At 45.6% G+C, this 19,526-nt stretch overlaps 1 protein-coding gene across 3 annotated transcripts in view; it reads right to left on the reverse strand.

Annotated features, from left to right (window-relative positions):
• NHERF2 (NHERF family PDZ scaffold protein 2) overlaps positions 1 to 19,526 on the reverse strand; it is a 320,949-nt gene that overhangs the window by 63,125 nt on the left and 238,298 nt on the right. For all 3 annotated transcript variants that reach the window (XM_078664854.1, XM_078664853.1, XM_078664855.1), the window contains one exon: positions 6,488 to 6,641. In XM_078664854.1, the coding sequence (XP_078520980.1) occupies positions 6,488 to 6,641 (154 nt within the window). The remainder of the gene's footprint in view (positions 1 to 6,487; positions 6,642 to 19,526) is intronic.

The raw sequence follows: 19,526 nt of genomic DNA on the forward strand, positions 1-19,526 counted from the left end.
GATGTAAGGTTCTTACAGCGTTAGCGCTTGCAGTTCGCTTACCCTGCGTAGCGAGGTAATTGCCACTAGAAAGGCTGTCTTCATTGTGAGCATTTGTAGTGAGGCCTTATGGATGGGTTCGAAAGGTGCCTTCATAAGCTCTGTAAGAACTAAATTAAGGTTCCATGCCGGGTGGCATCCTTTTGGGTGGCGCTATCCTTTTAGCCCCTTCCAGGAATCTTTTTACTACTTGTGATGTAAAGAAGCTCTTTCCTGTCTCTCCTCTTGTGTAGGATACTATCGCTGCTAGGTGTACTCTCAGCGAGGTGGAACTTCGGTTTGATTTGAGCAGGTGCGTTAAATATTTTAGCACAGTTGATTCCTATGTCATTTTCTTGTGCAGCTTTTTCTTGATACACCATTGTGTGAATCTTTTCCATTTTGCCACATAGCACCTCCATGTGGTAGGTCTTCTTGCCTCTGGTAGCAGTGTGCTCTCCAGCATTTTCAGGTGTGCAAACTCTATGTCTTCAGGAGCCATGCCGCTAGGCAGAGGCTCTCTGACTCTGGGTGGAGTACCTCTCCGTTTTGCATGGAGAGTAAGTCCTTTCTTTTCCCGAATTAGTGAGGTGGGCCCTGCGCCATCTCCACTATCTGTGAGAACCATGACTGCCTGGCCCACTGTGGTGCCACCAGAATCCGTGTCATGTTGCTGGTTCTGCATTTGCTGAGTACCCTGTGTATCAGTGGTATCGGCGGAAAAGCGTAGGCAAATGTTTTCGACCAGCTTATCCATAGGGCATGCCCCTTGTGATTGTTCTCCTGGTTGCGAAGTATCGGCATTTTGCATTCTGGTGTGTTGCAAATAGGTCTATTTTGGGGTCCCCCACTTCTTGAATAGCTTCTGCATTTCTTGTGCATTGAGCTCCCACTCGTGGGATGCTGATGTCTGTCTGCTGAGCCAGTCTGCCTCCATGTTGTCCTTACCTGGTAGGTGTATAGCTAGTAGGTATATTTTGAGTGGGATGGCCCATCTCCATATGTCCTGGGCTAGGTTGGATAGTGCGACTGATTGTGTTCCTCCCGGTTTGTTGAAGTAGAACATCGTTGTGGTGTTGTCGGTCTGTATCAACACTCTCTGCCCGTACAGTTGTTTCTGGAAGGCTTTTAGGGCGAGGAACACGGTCTTTAGTTCCAGGTAGTGGATGTGCCTGATCGCATCTGTTGGGGTCCACAGGCCCAGCACCTTGAGTTGGTTCATGTGTGCTCCCCATCCCTTCTGGGATGTGTCCGTGGTGATGGTCACAGTTGGGTTTTGTGGTGTTAAAGGCTTCCCCTTTGTTATGTTCTCCTTGTTCCACCACGCCATCGCCTCTTGCACTGCGGGCGTTACAACCACTAGATCTTCCCAACTCCCTGTAGCTTGTGACCATTGTTGTTGCAGCCATTCCTGGAATTGTCTCATGTGTAGCCATACTTTGGGGACTTCTGGTACTGACGTGTCTCTTTTAGCAGGGCAAGTGTTCTCTTGTCGCTGGGGAACACTTTGCTCTGTATGTTGTTGATCTGTGCACGTAAGAAGCTCTTCACTTGCTCTGGTTCCATCCAGGATTTCCCCCAGTGTATTGAGAATCCCAGTTCTGTTAGCGTTTTTGTGACCCGCTCTGCATGTTCTTTGCCTTTTTTGTATGAACTTGCTTTTATGAACCAGTCGTCGAGGTAGGGGTATACATGGATCCCTTCCCTCCTTAGGTGGGCTGCCACGGCTGCGAGGCACTTGGTGAAGACCCTTGGTGCAGATTTTAGTCCGAAGGCCAGGGCGGTGAACTGGTAGTGTGCTTTGTCGATGGCAAATCTCAGTAGATGTTTGTGCAGTCTGTTCATTTTAATGTGTAGGTAGGCGTCTTTTAGGTCTATGGTGGACATAAAGTCTCCGCTCATTATCTGAGGAATGACTTTTTGAAGAGATGTCATCTTGAATTTTCTGTGTTCTTATGTATTGGTTTAGGAACCGCAGGTCCAGTATGGGTCTTAACGTTTCGTCCACCTTTGGTACGAGGAAGTAGTTAAGAGTACACTCCTTTGTTTCTTTCTTTGAAAGGTACTGTTTCTATGGCCTCCTTGTGGAGGAGTTCTTGTGCTTCCTCTATGAGTAGCGCTAGTTCTTTTGCTGAGCGCGCTTTCCTTTGGGTTTCCTGTTTGGCGGTTTCTTTTCCAGTTCTATGCAGTATCCAAACTGTATGATGTTCAGTATCCATTTGTCTGTTGTTATTTTCTTCCATGCCTGGAGGAAATGTTTTAGTCTGCCCCTTACTGGTGTTACATATTCGTTGATTTTTAGTCCGTGTAACCCTCTTTTGTTGACATTGTTGTGCCCCTCTGTAAAGGAGTAGACATAGGGAGAGAGATACACCTACCTTTCCCCGCCTATCAGCCCGATCCCGGCAGTGAAAAAAGGACGGACAGCCAAGAGTTAACTTTTCCGACTCGCTCCGTCCTACAGGAAGTTACATGGGAGAAGAGGAAAACTGACGAATGGGAAACGGGGAAGAGAAAGGAAGAGGCGGGACAACCGGCATATAGTCACCAGACTTGTAAGGAAGTGGTGGCTGAAAGGAGAAACCCGGAAGACTCCGGATAGTTGCGGCAGACGCAGTGAGTGGGACAACCGGGGAGGGGGTTGGACAAGGGTGGGGGGGGGGGGGGGACTTCAATCCCTTAACCACCCGGGTGTTTCTTTAAATCCCGTTCTGAGGTCTGTTGTTTTCATGTTACTTTCCTTTTTCCCACCTGTAAACGAACATACACCTACAAACTTGAGTGTGGGGTATTTGTATCAAGACTGTGAACGCATTTTGCCTAAACATTTGTCCAGATGCACCTGTGCCTATAGTAGTAGAACATAAATTAGCTGCACTTCCCTAAAGGTAGATGCGTTACTCCTGCATGATTTTTTTTGTTTAACTCGAACGCTCATAGCCCGATGCACAATAAAGGGAGCAGAGTCCCATGACCTATATCCTTTTGAACAAGGCATATTCTTTTATTTGCTCAAACAGGGCAGTCTAGGCCTGCCAACTATTCCTTTTTTTAGCACTTCGGGTGTGGTGACGGTAACTTGGAGTAGAACAACCCACTGACTGCTCTTTCTTTTTCTTGGAGACCCTCCGGGAAGGCAATCCAGATCCATAACATTGGAATAAGACGAGCAGAAGACTGAAGACCTTTTTTGTGTACCAACTACTGGACCACTGCAACTATCCTTACACCTAACCTCATCCTGACCACTTTGTCTACTAATAAACATTAACCATTCAACCACCAATCAGGCCTTCGAGTTTCTATTTCCGCCCCTCCCTCCGACAGCCTCCCATAGAGGTGTCATGTGGGTGGGCACGGTTGGTGGTGCGGAGTCACTTTGAGGTGGGTTGCTGGCCCCCTCTTCTCGTTTGCCCTCGTCCATTCGCCCTCCCACGAAAGGACTGGCCCAGAGGATGGTATTGCCAGGTTTGTTTTTGCTGGCCCTGCTGTGCTTGGTTGTCGCCCTGGTAGCCCTGCTGTAATGTCTGATGTGACATTCCCGGCTGGTTTCCCCCTCTTCCGTTTGGCCTCCGTGTCAGTGTGCCTCTCCTCATTCCTCTGAATTGCAAGGCCCCCATGGACCTTGCAGTTTCATTTTCCATTTTGAGTTGGGAGAGCTTCTCATCCACTGGTGTTCCGAACAGGGTTTCTCCATTAAATGGGGTGTTCAGAATGTTATTCTGTACTTCCGGCTTGAAGCCTGAGATTCTCAGCCAGGCATGCCTTCTCTCTGTGACCCCGATCATCATGAGCTTGCTGGACGTGTTTGCCGCATCCAGGGCTGATTTCAGGCATGAGTTAGCTATATTCTTGCCTTCCTCCACCAGGTGTGTTGCCCTCTGTTGGTATTGCTCAGGGAGGTGTTTGAGCTCGTCCCAATTCTGGTACGTATGCCTGTTGAGTAGGGCATTAGAGTTGGCAATGCGCCAGTGTACTGCTGCATTCCTCTCTATTTTCCTTCCTGTGAGGTCTATCCTCTTACTCTCTTTGTCTGGTGATAGGGCGGACTTTGTGGTAACATTGGCCCTCTTTCTGGCTGTTGCTGTAATGATGGAGTCAGCTGTGACGGATCCCTGGATGTAGGGAGGATCCGTAGAGGAGTGTTTATATTTCTTCTCTGTCCTAGGTGTGACAGACCTGCAGCTTGCTGGCTCTTTGAATGCCTCCCTCCCCTGGTCCAGGACACTTGGCAGCATGGGGAGGAATTGAATCCTGGTTTGAGTGGGGAGCAGGGTCTCTAGGAGGAAGCATGCTTTTAGTTTTTCTTCCTCCAGTTTCACTCCATAAGCTGTTGCCGTGTTCCTGGTGACCATGTTGTAGATCCCAATGTCATCTGGCGGCGAAGGCCTCGAAGGATACGTCTCCACGGCCTCTTTCGGTGTCCTGCACCACCGAGGACTCAGAGTCCAAACTCGTGCGCTGGTGTTCCTCGCCTTCCTCGTAACAGTATAGGCACTCTTCCTCTTGATGTTCCTGGGGCTTGGGAGTTTACGGCGGCTCTTCGGCGTCGAACTCCTCCTCGTCTTCGACGATCGTTGTCGCCGGCCTCGACGGGATGGTGAACCTCTCCATCCGTTCGTCGAATTCTCTTTTCCTTTGCAGGATGTTATCCATTTAGGCATCGAGCCTCCTCTTTTTCCTTTCCATCTCGGCGGCCTGTTCGGCGTCGAGTGCTTCGGACGATCTCTTCGACGTAGACTTCGATGAAGCCTTCGGGTCCTTTTCCTTCGGCGTCGAGTGCTCCTTTTCGGGGGCGTGCTTCGATGACCTAGGCTTATCTTGTGTTTTCGCCGTCTGGGAGTCCTTTTCGAAGGATCCGCTGGGCTGTTTGTCCCTGGATGCAGCAGCGGCCGCCAAAATTTTCGGTGCCAGTGCTCCTTTCGCGGACTTAGACTCTGTTTTTCGAGTGTCTGACTCAGGCTTTCGAGAGTCTGTCGGGGTTTTAGGGGTCGACGTATCTCCTACCTCTTTTGTAGTTTTCTTATCGAGCTCTAAGACCGTGAAGTCATCTGGTCCCTTGGCGATGTTGTCCTCTTCGTCACTGGAGAGGCCCAGGTCCTGAAGCGACGGAGGTTGGCCTTTTCCTTGCATGCTGTGGTTGGCCATCCTCTGCCTCTCTCTAATCCTGAGTCTTCGGTGTGAAGACGGAGCAGGCGTTGCAATCCTTGCTTTCGTGGTCAACCGGCAGGCAGAGGTTGCAAACCGGGTGCTGGTCCTTCTGCGCGTATTTGTGGTGGCAATTGCGGCAGAATCTGAACGGGGTCTTTTCCATTCCGGCACTCAGGGGGCCCCCTGTGTGCGCATTCTCCGTTGGACATCGAAGTCTTCGATGTTCTCCTCCTTCTTCGTCGTCCCGGCTCAGTGGTCTTGTTCCTGGATGGATTCTCCAATCTTTTCGGTAGATTTTGGTCTTTTCCTTCTTTTCTCCAAAAACTCTGGAACCTCTCGGTGACGATTCAGACCCAACGGCGGAAAAAAGAATCTGAAGTAGGCACCCAAAGGTGGGAGCTTCCGCAGGAAGCGTGCAGACATCACAGGAAAGACACCAGAAGGTGGGATGTCGAAGCCCACATGGGCTACGAGAAAAAAAAAAAGACTACGATTCCGGACCCAACCACTAGACCGCGGAATAATGCACAGCATAGTAAATCCAGAAAGATTCACGCTGCAAAACCGGGATTTGTGACCCACATGGAAGGCTACCTGCATGCAGGAACACTTACAAAACATGCCATGAGCAGGTTACAACAAAGAAAGGGTAGCAGGAAGAGGCATGGTGAAGGATCAGTCCTTGGGCGGTAGGAACACAGTAAAGATGAGTGTCTTTAAATAATTCCTACAACACTATTAAAAACTAAGGAAGTCTCATGTACAGCGGAAGCTCATTCCACAGTTACAGAGAATGTGATGAAAAGGGCTGTTTCTGTGTCAGTTCTTCGTTAGACTTCTGTAAGTTAAGCCTGATCAAGGAAGTACTCTGCATGAATGAGAAACCACAAAAGATCTTAACTTTGCAGACTAGGTGGTTGGGCTTTCGGATTAGAAGCCCTTGTATAAAAAGCTCCGGGAGCCATGTCTTTAAGCATGAAGTATTTCCTCTGATGATTAAGGACCTTAAGATGTCAGTTTCCACTGACATTGCCGACTTAAGCAGAGAATTAACTTCCCACCATTAACTGGACTTGCTTCTCCAGACCTTCGACACATACAGAGATTGTGAGTCCTATTCACTGACCTGTCTGTAAAGCCCAGGCCACTCTTCTTTGTGCCCACAATACCCAGAGAAACAACAATAACAATCAGTCCTTGCCTTTCAGAGTACAGAAATCATCTCTCAAACATAATCAAAACACATGGGACTAGTCATTACCAAAACTAGAGGGTTTTAAAGTGTTAAGGAACAAGAGTGATTGGAATTTTTTCTCACCTTGAACATGAGCCTCTGTTGGCGTTATTCCAAGTTTCTTAAAGTATTCGTCTGTCTCAGGATCAACTACCAAAAGCGTGGTTTCATCCTCTTGCGACTTGATGTTCGAAACCACCTCTGAATGTTTCATGCCCTCCACGTTCTGTCCATTCACCTGCACAGAAAAACAAGTACAGTCAAGCTGTGCACCTACGGATACGGCATCAGCACGCACATACACCTCATTGCAACTATAGGTACGCCATAAAATAAGTAGCATAATACAAGTGACAACTCTGTGCAGGCTTGAACAGTGTACCCCCTGGAGGTGGTAAATAAGATTTGAGTGGCACCTTTCTTATAACCAACCGAGCTTTGTTAGGAACCCAGTTCCCTGAAGAAGTTACCAGCTGGAGGTGCAAATCCCATCCACCAATCCAATTACTCCCACAGACACAGATAAACCAACGATTCCAGCTTAAATGTTAAAGGCGCACAACAGGACGTTGGTATGGTTTTGTAGTCCTTTTAGAGTTCAGGGGTAACTTTGGAAATAGTTATCAGATTTCTACTGCCGACTAATCTATGGTTTTGCTTGTGATGGTCTTCTAAAGATGGTGTGTCATGGTCCATCCCTTTATTTGTTCGCCATTTCTTATTCGTTGAGCTGCACTGTATGAATTTGGTGTTTCAGAAGTGGCAAAAGACACTCACCCACATCTTTTGGGTTATTCCTATATCCAAACTCCCCTGGAGGGCCAACCTCCATATCAACCTACAGTAGTCACCTGAAACATGGGTCATATAACCCACTGTGGGTCCATCACCCAAAAAAAAAAAGGCCATGGAGTGGGGCTCCTGCAATTGTCCAGCCAGCTATCACTGTGTAGTCATGCATACAGTATTCGATGCATTGTCTACATCACACCTTTGCTAAGGTGAATTCAGGGGTTTCCAGCGTAGATTCAGAAAGATAAGAAGCATGCTAAATTTTCGGTATATTCGCTGATGCATTTGTAAATAATAAATCTAATTGTAACTTGTGTACCTAGCTAGCGATTATCTTGAGAATATGGTATGGATCCTTCCTCCTTGGACCAGCAAAGGTCCAGCCCTAACCCATGAAATCACCATAGCCTTGTCAAAAAAGTATTGCTGTAATCTCATGTTCGTCGAGGGCCCACTTCTTAGACCTTAATGGACACAGTAAGTGCAGAAATAGGAGGCACCTGTGGTGTTGGGTCTTAAATGTTGTGTACATTTCTCCAGAATTAAATACTTCGCACTTGCTTCGAATAGTTAAAACATTGATATACTGCATAGAGGTATCCTAGTGATAAGTATAAGCAGCAAATGCTAGATATATAAATATGTACTGTAGTTTAAATTCTCAAAGTAACAGTGAAAATATCTACTGTGAAAAAAATAAATCATAGAAGGCCTGCTCGTTCACCAACAAAAATATATATTTTGCCTTTCTTAGATTTCGGTGGTGTTTAATATTTCAGGTATACAAATTTAATGGCATAGTACGAGTTTTTATATTTTACTTTTCTATCAAAAACCATGCTTCCAGTAGACATCTGTTTGATATTCAGGCAAGTCCTGCTATAAACTGTGTCCAAATACATTCTCATTCTAATATCTTGTTCATCCCCCTATCTGCCGTACTATAGCGGTCGGTACCTGGTTTAAAAAATGCCCTTCTTGCACTTGTTACACACGCTTTGAAACACTTTCGCAAACTAAATTTTAAAAAATGAACGAAAATAGTATTTTTAAAGCACAACATTAGTCAAAAAACAGGTCCCTTGGTGCTAAAATGTAAGCCAGAAAAGCAACAAGAAAGGACGTAAAAAGACACAGATCTTAAACTAGCACCGATTTTTTTTTTCTTCTCAAGATGCATATGTCAGTAATCCGTTTTAAAGAAGTCTGAAAGACTGCTCGCGGCACGTGCTGCCAGCACTAGAATCTCCCACCAAGTCATTTTTTTGGGGTAAATCGGCGTTCCAAGATCAACATTCGGGAGGTAGACCTTAAGATATGGTTAGAGTCAAAACTTCTCCTCCCGGAATTCTGAATACATTTTATCCTGTCATAAATGATTTTTTATGGGTCAGACAGAGCATTTTGAAGAGTATTCTTGGAATTATAGGTACCCAATAAAGCCTATGTCTGGCTCCAGTATCATGATCAAATTTACGTCTCCCAGTGGCAACCCTTACGCCAGATTCCAAACACTGGCAAACGAGACAGCAACACAGCTGGCAGTCCTAAGTGGCAGGCATTGGCATAGCCAATCCTGGTTACGACAATGGCTGCTACCACCTCTGGACCATTCTTGAAGGTGATTGTAAGCGTTCTCAGAGTATTTTTAGTTGGGGTGAGCATGAAGATTATACTGGGATGACTTGGGCTTCCATGATAAGTCCCTTGTCCAACATAAAGCACAGTTTACTCACCACTTCAGATGGTTCTGGATGACCTACTAGCCATAGGTATTACTCCATTGGGAGTCATGGCCACCTATTAAAATTTCAGATTAATTCGAGTTTCATTTCAACTTGTTTTTACACACCCAAGACTGAATAAAGGTCGAACAGTGGTTCAGGGATTGCTAAATTTCCTTTAGAGAGTGGCCAGCTCTAATAAACAACTGAGTGTCATCAGTATAAGACACATATTTTACTCCAGAAGACTGAACATTTTCAGTCAAAGAGTGACCAATTGATATGGAATAGGATAGGGTACAGAGACAAGCCTTGAGGTACCCCCACAAGTCAAAAGGCACTTCTTGATCTGAAGGACCCCAGTGAGAGAAACTGACTTCAACCTCACAAAAAAAGACATAAATCAGCCAAACACTGGGCTTTGTAGCTCTATATCAGCTAAGCAGTCGATCAAAGTCGAATGATCAACCGTATCAAAAGCGGGCAACAAGTTAAGAAGCAGGGTCCCCTGCTGGATAGCCAATATCCACGCTCAGTCGCAAATCGCTTAGGGAGGAGAGGAGGGAAAATTATGTTCTCATCCAAGGTCTAACCCTAGTTTGAGAAGATGCCAAAAGGTCATTTTCTTCAAGATGATAAGAAAGACATTTGGCCAGATATTTCTCACTTATCTTGGCACAAAATGGAAGCTGAGATTATTGATTTGTAGTTAGAGACAAGAGAAAGATCTAGAGTTGCGCCACAATCTTTCCAACTGCTAGATACAATGCCTGCATCCAAAGAGCAGTTCAGGAGGATGGTTATTGTAGGAGTAACAACCTCATCTAAATTCTGCAAAACTTTGACCAGGCACAAATCATAAGAGAAGTCTGACTTAATGGAACTATCTAGTTGCTGAGTAGTGAAATCTTTAAGCTTGGGAATAGTATTTACTACAAAGGGGTCTCCTAGGTGTAGTAACTGGACTTGGCTTCCTTAAGAGTATGGCTGAGGTCTCCAAAGCTCTCATAAATTGACTGAATTTTGTTAAAATTATTTGAATTTCTGCTCTTTATAAGTCCTTCACAATATCTTTCTGTCTGTCTACACTCTAGTGCTTCTGCTTGTATGGCAGCCATAAACCAAGGCTGCCCTGGAGATTTCCTTTTCCCTACTTTATTATTTATGGATACAGTGTCCTTGAAGGTGGATGATAAACATTCAGTGGAATAAGAAAGTAAGGTTTCAGACCCAAATACTTGGGTCTGTTTTCACAGCTGCAGTAAATGTTTCCTTAGCTTTTGGTATGTCAGTTTTATGTCCGCAAAGGTCTGGTTTTTGAGGCAAGATGGTAACATTAGGGCACAATACTGTATTTGATCATAAATGGTTGTTTTAACTAAGAGGCTTCATTCACATTGTGAGGCACATTGGGCGAACTGAAGCCCAGGTCAAAAGATGACCAGCTTTAAGAGTAGGCAATCTGTTCAAGTACCAGACTGGAAATACATTTTTAAAAAGTCTTAATCGGTCCTCCCTGGGGGTCAAACCACATATTGAAATTTCAGTGAATTGAATACATTAACCTGGCTAATAACCTCCAATAGATGATTTAAAGCTGGGGTTGCTACTTTTTTTCGGTTATAAGACCTACTTATGTTCAATGAAAATCATCCTGAGCAACTATTATTATTAGTGTTGTAATAGTGACCATATCAGATATGATTACATTAGTGACCTCCACATGCAAGATTAACAGTAGTGATCACCTCAGTGAATCAGACAGGGTTGCAAGCACTAATGTTAAAAAGGCATAATTAATTTGGAATGCCAATACATGGATAATGCATCACAGTCATAGCTGCAATGCCCATAGGGCCCAGGTAATAATGTGAGTAATAAGGTTACTCAACACCATATGATTGATTAACTCTATTACAGCTTTAAATATATTTGGAAACTTCAACCATTTTTCGGCAAACATCAGCTTCAGAAAAAAGTTCTGATAATACACGCATTTTCATCTTGAATACATAAGGGAGGAGGGAGCACACTGTCCCTCGTCCCAGCACAGTTCACCCCATTGCATTGTGGTAAATGCAATACACTCCCTCCCCCTTGTGTCATCTTTAATACATGCTTTTCAGTTTTGGTATAGATGTATTAATTACACACAAAAGCTTCTGATTAAGTAGGCCAGTCTGCACATAGAGAGCTACTTGCAGGCAGCTGGATAGCTACCAGTATCTCACGAGCTACTCGTTGGAGAAGCCTGATTTAAAGTGTCCAAAGGAATACTAGGCAGGGGTGGTGGTACACCACCAGAAGGTAAATAGGCGAGGAATCAGAGAGTTTCCCCTTGCAACCCAGAAATTCTTCTACACTAGCATAGTCATTAATAGGCTTACCTATTGAGATTTCAAGGCATTTCCTGAACATTTTAACAAGCCCCCCCCCCGTTCCCCCTCCACTCCCCACCCCCCCATTCCCCGGGTAGTCTGCTCGTTTTCAAAGAATGGTCGAGAACCCCACTGAAACACCAACTACATCTAGGCCATGGGTCTCATCTGATGCAGAAGTAATCATATATACAAAGTTGTTGTGTTCTAGTTTCTCTTTGTTTTATGCAAACCTTGGTAAACGTAATGAACTGCAAGGAGTAACATTGAGTCTGTATCCACGCCTGCGCGGCGACATTGTTGGTTTCGCTCACCACATGATGTGCACCCCCATGGTTACTGTTGATGCCTTCATGCAGAACTTGGTGCCCTTTCCCTCAGCATAGCATCATTGCGTTGCGTTTTGGGTGCACACACATTTCTTACCCCCTGGAGGCCTCTGCTTGTGTTAATATGGTAAAGCAATGATTCCAATGGCTGAAATGTTAGACAAGGTTTGTTTTTTATACTCCGACATTGTTAAAATAGACTATGGTCCTAAAACAGGCCAGAGGGTGAGGGGTACATCAACTATGTACCAACTATAGAAATGGTAGGTGGGGGGAGGGGGGTATATAAAGGCACCCAAAAGTTTCATGGCGCTATTTGTAAAAACGTAACCCCTGAGAAGTATGTACAGCAGGCAGCTTGCTGAATTCACACTACCCTACAGTAACCTGCGGGGTAATTTTATGTATGGCTCCCCCATTATTCCTCTACCCGTACGTAGCATTTGAGAGCAGGGACAGATGATATTTGGGGCCACACAACAAAATTATAGATGGGTAAAAATATGAATACCAAAGGTATTTTTTTACCTCGGTTAGGATTACATTATCTACAACTTGAGCTTTGCTGTTGTTGTCTATTTGATATTATTCAGAGCCCTTCGGTAAAAAAATATCCCCGTACTTTACGGTTCCTCATCTATAATTCTATATGTTACATTGTTTCAGGGATGGGATGGGCGTTCATCTATGGGCAAGCTTTGCCTCCAGAACCAGCTAGTTTACAGAGCAATATGGGAGATCGGTGACACGGATTCATCACGCTTGTTAACTCTGTTCGTCTACGTGTTTGACATCAACAAAGGTTACCTTAAAGTGTGTTCTTATGGTACTCTGGATGCAAAAATTACATAGAGTATTTCAACATTTTCTTCTGGTAATATATATATGTAGCTCTGAAGTCGCAATCCGCCCCAAGTAAGCCGTTCTACATTATTTATGGAAACCACTAATTTTAAAGATACTTGCATTACCGAAATAAGAAGGATGAAAGGCTAAATTGGCCAAACATGGATTTTAACTGTACTTGAAAGTGTGTGTGCGTACACGTGTGGATGTTCCGGATTTGGCATTATGGCCAGACCTGTCAAATTTGGAACTGGGAAACTGGGTCCGAGTCTCGGCAAAGCATACTGTGATGCTTGGCAAATCACTAGGCCTTAAAAAATGAATGTGTCCTTGTGTACCTAACTGGTGCTCATGTAAAGCGCCCCAATACCTAAGGGTCGAGTTCGTGCAATATAAAACTGCAAAATATAGGTAAAGCGCTCGCTGGCCTGTCACACACTGCAGAGGCAGGGCAAATATAGTTACTATCAACAGATAAATCGAGGGAACGCCTGCGCAGCACCACACCCCGGGAGGGAAGGTCCCCCTGTTTATCCCTTCCCTGTGGAGATTGCTTCCAGTTCTAGCCCTATGCACAGTTTATTTTTGCTGCTGGAAGTGAAAGCCAACACCTTTGTTTTTTCCCCTGCTTTCTGTTTCTCGTTCCCTAGCAACCCTCCGCAGCCAATGGGCGGCCGCGTTGTTCAGAGGCTCTCCCTCCGTGACGCTCCCGCTGCCCGGCCGTCGCTCCCTCCGTGTCTGTCTGTCGTGCTCCTCGTAGGCCCGTGACCTCTGCACGGCGGCTACAAGGCCCGCCTGCCCCGTGCTCGGCCCGGTCACGGGAGCCGGGCCTGCCGCGAGGCCTCTGCTGACGCCGCCCGCACGGCGCGGCTGCTCCTCATGTAATATTTACAGGCGCGAGGAGGACAGGTGCGGTGTCACCTTTCCGTGCTCCCAGCAGCGGCCTCCATTCCTCACCGCCCGGGCGGGCCCGCCGGATTTCAGAGACCGCTCTCCAGGCGGCGGGGACATTCCTCCCCCCCCCCCCCAATAAACTGCCATAGCACGAGCCGTACGAATCTCCGGGGTGCACGACCCAGAGGTTGCTATTACTACTCTCAATGCTTTCAGACTTGCCTGGTAACAACAAAACTCCCTACCATGACAGGAACGACCCCCTCCCCTCCCCAATAGGCATACCTGCCCTCTTGTACCACCCTCGCTGTTGCACTGACACCGACATTATTCAGAGCATCTTCAGGCTGCTGACCGAACCTTTCAAACCAGCCTCGGCGAAATATTGTTTTCACCAGTGTAATCTCAACGAATTTCCAGCATTTCCCGTTGTGCTTGTTAAGCAAAACGTTCAAAATGAAGCCATTATGTCACGTCGCGTTATTGAGATTTTGTCTGGATTCAAATCTTATAGCTGGAGCACAGCGGAAACACAAATAAACAGCGCAAGCCCCCACGTTTCAAGTCACTTGCAATTTAGTTCTTTTTTTTTTCTAGCGCACAATGCATTACTATATTGAACAAGCATTGACAAAGCCAATAGGTTGTGCCTATACAAGTGCTACTGACTTTGCCAATATAGTTTAGCCATGTTGTACAGCAGGGCGCTGTTCGGCATGGCTAAACGTTAGTGGGAGAAAAGAGAGTGTTGTGGAGACTCGTAAATTAGAGTGGAGTGTAATCGAGGGGCGTGGAGTGTAAATGAGTGGCATAGAATGGCTTAGAGGGGAGTGGTGTGGAGGGTTGTAGAGAGTCAGTGGTAGGGCGTAGAGTAGAGAGGAGTGGAACAGAATGTCATGGAGTGGAAAAGAGCAGAGTGGCGTAGAGTAGCGTATATTGTCGTACAGTGGAATAGCACAGAGTTGAGTAGTGTAGGTGAGTGGAATGGCATAGAGTGAACTACAGTGTCGTAGAGTGGCATAGTGGTAGTTGCATAGAGTGGAGTAGTGTAGTAGAGTGGACTACAGTGTTGTAGAGTTTCGTGGCAGAGTGGAGGGGAGTACAGTGCAGCAGAGTGGAGGGGAGTACAGTGCAACAGAGTGGAGTAGAGTTTAATGGAGTAGAGCGTCAGAGTGGAGTATCATAGAATTGAGTGTTGTAGAGCACAGTGAAGTAACGTAGAGTGTCCTAGAGTGAAGTGGCGTAAAATACAGTGGTGCAGAGCAGACTGGCGTAGAGTGCCTTGGTTTTGAGTAAAGTGGTGCAGTGACAGAGTAGAGTGGCATAAAGTGCAGAGTAGATTGCAGTGGCATAGAGTGCAGTTGCGTAGAATGTTTCAGAGTGGAGTGGTTCAGAGTAGAATGGAGTGGTGCAGGGTAGAGTGCAAATTGTAAAGTATAGTGGTGTAGAGTACAGTGGCATGGTGTGCAGAATAGATTAGAGTGGCGTGCAGTGATGCTGTGGAGTGTATTGGCATGAAGTGTATTGGCGTAGAGTGGTGTAGAGTTGAATGGTGCAGAGTAGAGTGCAGTGGGATAGAGTAGAGTGGTGCAGAGAACAGTGGCAGAGTAAAATGGTGCAGAATAGACTAGAGGGGCTTAGAGTTCAGTGATGTAAACCGCAATGTTGTAGAGTGACATACAGTGTTGCAGAGTACAGTATAGTGGTGTAGAGTGCAGTGGCGCAGAGTAGTTGGTGTAGAGTGCATTGGTTTAGAGTGGAGTGAAGTTGAGTGCATTGACCTAGAGTGCAGTGGTTTAGAGTAGAGTGGCATAGAGTGCAGTTGCGTAGAGTAGATTGTTTCAGAGTTGTGTGAAGTGGCATAGAGTTGAGTAGTGTAGAGTGGAGTGGAGTGGTGCAGGGGAGAGTGCAGTGGCATAGAGTAGATTAAGTTTGAGTACAGTGAAGTGGCATAGAGTTGAGTAGTGTAGAGTGGAGTGGAGTGGTGCAGGGGAGAGTGCAGTGGCATAGAGTAGATTAAGTTTGAGTACAGTGAAGTGGCAAAGAGTAGTGGCGTAGAGTGCAGTGGCATAAAGTCCAGTGTTGCAGAGTAGAAGGGTGTATAATGGAGTGCCGTAGAGTGCAGTCTCACGGAGTGCAGTGGTGCGTAGTAGATTAGAGTGCATTGACCTTGAGTGCACTAGAGTGGCACAGAGTAGAGTGCAGTGGCACAGAGCAGAGTGGTGCATAGTAGAGTGCAGTGTGTGGAGTGGTGTAGTGTTCAGTGGCAGGGAGGGCAGTGTTGCAGAGTAGACTGTTGTAGGGTGCAGTGGTGTATAGTAGAGTGGCGAAGAGTGCATTGGCATGGGGTGCAGTGGTGTAAAGTAGAGTGATGCAGGGTATAATGGAGTAGAGTAGTGCAGAGTAGAGTGCACTGGTGTTGAGTGCAGTGGTATAGAGAGCAGTGGCATAGAGTACAATGGTGAGGAGTAAAATAGAGTGACAGAGTGCCGTGATGTAGAGTACAATGGCGTAGAGTGTACTGGCATAAAGTGCTGCACAGTACAGTATAGTGTTGCAGAGAATATTGGTGTACAGCGCAAGTGATGCAGAGTAGAATGCAGTGGCAGAGTACAGTGGCGCAGTGCAGTGGTGCAGGGCAGAGTGCAGTGATGGAGTGGCATAGAGTAGATTGTTTCAGAGTGGAGTGGTGCCCTGTAGAGGACAGTGGCGTAGAGTGCACAGTAGATTAGAGTAGCATATAGTGGATTGGCATAGAGTGCACTAGCGTAGAGTGGAGTGGAGTGGTACAGAATAGAGTGCAGAGGTATACAGTGCAGAAAGGCATTAGAGAGAAGCGACGCAGAGTGGAGTAACGTGGGATATAGTGCATTGGAAGACAGAGTGATGCAGAATAGAGCAACGTAGAGTGAAGTGGTGCAGAATAGAGTGCAGTGACGCAGTCTGGAGTGGTGAGAAGTGGCACTCAGTGCAGTGGCATACAGTGGATGGTTTGAGAGGAGTGGTGCACAGTAGAGTACTGTGGCATAGAGAAGAGTGCAGAGTAAATTAGAGTGGATTGGATAGAGTGCATTGGTGTATAGTGGAGTGGTACAGAGTCGAGTGCAGTGGCATACACTGTGGTGTTGCAGATTAGCATGGGCTAGAGTGCATTGGCCTAGAGTAAAGTGGTGTAGAGTAGCGAGGAGTAGAGTGAAGTGGTGCAGAATAGCGTCGGGAAAAATGAAGTATGCATGGTGTGGAAGCACCCTGCCATTACAGAAAACACATCTTCAATTGAAATGACCATTACATTTGAACAGACATACAGTTTTACTGATAAAAGTATACAGCACACAAACTATGTGTGGAAATGTCCTTAACTAGTGTATTGATTTGTTTTGATTGTATTAAAATATTTGTTTCCCCCACACTTCAGAATGACCCAAAAATGTGCTTCATTTGTGCTTCTCTAATTTTTATATATTCTGAATTATTTGTACAGTTAATTTACAGATATTTACATGTGTGCTAAAAAAATAGCATCGTAAACAACCCCAGGAACCAGCATGTTGTGCCATTAAATCCTCACACTTAGAGGTCAAATCTGAGGCTCTGTCTTCCAGAGTTGGTGTTTACTTTTCTTTCTCTGACTTCAGTCTTTGAATGCACAGCAAATGTGACAAGAGAAGAACAAGATTTAATGGCCTGGTACAGCAATCCAGTACTAGTGGACCAATAGAGTAAATAGGGTTTGTGCAACGGAAGAGACAAACTCAATCTAGCCAGCCTAAAACAAATTGAGTCAGCAAATAGAAAGCAAGCAAATGTGAGTTACAAACCACAAAGCCAATAGCAAGCAATGGATGGAATGCATTTCCAGGGAAGCTTACCGAATGTAGGCTTCGACCTAAAAATGCAGGACAAAATGCTCATTTGGCATTTTGTAAAATGTGTTCAGGAATATTGCATAATTTCTGCAAAGAAAATGATGCAAATTTAGCACAACTATTTTAGAATCTAGCACAGCAAGGGTAGTGGGGTCTGGTTGGCGACTCTGTACCTCTGTATTCTGACCCGTGTTCTCCAAGCATTTACACAACGGAAGCCATGTGTTGTTACTAGTGCACTGTAAATGAACTTACTGTTGAGATACAACACCTCTCTTTTGCTAAACCTGAAACCACAACACTCAGTCCATGACTGTAATGTCTCTCAAGTGATGTGATGTGATGTATCAACGAGGGTGGCGGGCTGCCTTTTGAGCGACTGTAGTAAAACTATGGGGATAATGGCTGAGGAGACTAAACAAATTCATGAGAACTAGGCTCTGAGGTAACAAGTGTGTGGGAGAGAGTCTGTGCTCGAGTCTTTCAGAGATGGGCTTTCATCAGGCAGTTCCTAGTCGGGTGAATCTGTGTCATCTTCAGGTGGAGAAACAATGCATGGCTCACCATTTAGTGAGAGGAAATAGGACTAGTTCCTTGTGAAAATAAGGCTGTCCCACCACACGTGAGCACAGATCCTTTCACATTCATTGAGATGATTGGGTGGTAGCCAATATTTGGTTCATCCTCATCTCTCAAACAGCAGGCGATTTACTTATGGTGCCTGGGTCTTTCACAGCACCTTTAAAACTGCCTCTTTGGTCATCTTGACAGGTTGCATGTTTTTTTCAGATTGGTCCTGAATTGTTAAATGATGCCACTGAGCCTAGTCTAGAGGGGTGTGATTTGTGACACTGGAACTCCATGTAGTCTACAAACTCGTTGAAGTCCTTACAGCGTAAAGGAGGCTAGTGGTGTAACCCAACACCACCTGGTTATTCCTTACATCAAGGAAATTCTGTTCAATGCCGAAATAACCATCTCAGCAGCTGTACTTGGTACAGGTATTACTAGAGGAAATCTCAACTATTCATCCATCACCACCAATAGATGCTCAGTGGGCCTGCTGAAGTGACCATCTACTTTCTATCCCTCATCAGGTAGAAGGATATCTGGAGTGGTTCGAGAGCACTGTCCTTTCCAATACTTCTTAACATTTGACAGTTTGTAAGAATCTTTTCGACCAATTGTTTGGCAAAAGGAAACACTTTTTGGTGCAACATTTTTTTGAGTGGCCACTATGCCTCTGTGCCCATCATGTACCAATTCAACAAGGCTTTGTCAAAGAACCATAAAGATATCAAAAGTTCCTCACTTGAGATGTAATACACTAGCTAGTAAATTGGAGCTTAGCCCCCTCCCCCCACATCCCCTGCATCTGCCCAACACAGAGAGGGATATGGTTTAAAAATATATAATGGAGTTGGGGCTTTGTGTCCTGCCATGAGGCTGTGCCGACCCTTCCCCAGCCTCCGACGCCAAAACAGTGTTCTTCCCTGTGAGAGGCAGAGGGGGTTACTTTTAATCTGCCCACCCCAAGGCAAATCTCAAGATCCAGGTGGCCAACCCAGACCAACAATCCCTGGTGCCCTCTAGACACCAGGGATAGTTTTAAAAGATGGGGTTAAGACCAGCCCTTCCTGACATGTGAAAGTAGACTGACTGCATGTGGCAGTAACCATGTCAAAAACATACTAACATCACACAGTCACAAATTTAAGGGATTCCTGTCCAGTAGGATAGGTCCTTCCACATGTGCGGTACCGTTGTCATCGGGGGAAGAGTGGCATTGCTGGATAGTAGGACTTTTGTTGTTAATTTCACGTTCTGGAGATTTCTATCACACATATGTGGAAACAGTTTTTTCACCAATACACTGACATTTGAAGTGCATTCTGGGTATGGTGGTGGGATCTACGGAAGCCACACAATCTTGGTTGCCAATGCGTCATCATTTATGAGAAATATGTAGGGTGGTAGGTTTCCAAAGATGTTGGCCACCCCTGGACCGAATAATTAAGTCATTCCCCACATAAAGTGTGAGGGAATTGTTTTTAGGCATTGTAATGACGTTTGCAGTACATTCTAGGTTAAAGAGAGTACTGGGATCCACAAAAAACTCACCACCGTGAGTTCACCTAGGTCTCTAGTTTTCAGAATATCCCAGAGTTAGTTGGTTTTCAAAGGGTCTGGCCTTACACAGGAGCTACCCAAATCCTGAGAATGGATTTAATTCAAAGCAAAAATCTTGAGGTTCTCATGGTGTGTTTTGGGTCTTTCCCGTCTCAGGCGAT

Source organism: Lissotriton helveticus, chromosome 10, assembly GCF_964261635.1.
Source record: "Lissotriton helveticus chromosome 10, aLisHel1.1, whole genome shotgun sequence".
Taxonomy (NCBI): Eukaryota; Metazoa; Chordata; class Amphibia; order Caudata; family Salamandridae; genus Lissotriton; species Lissotriton helveticus.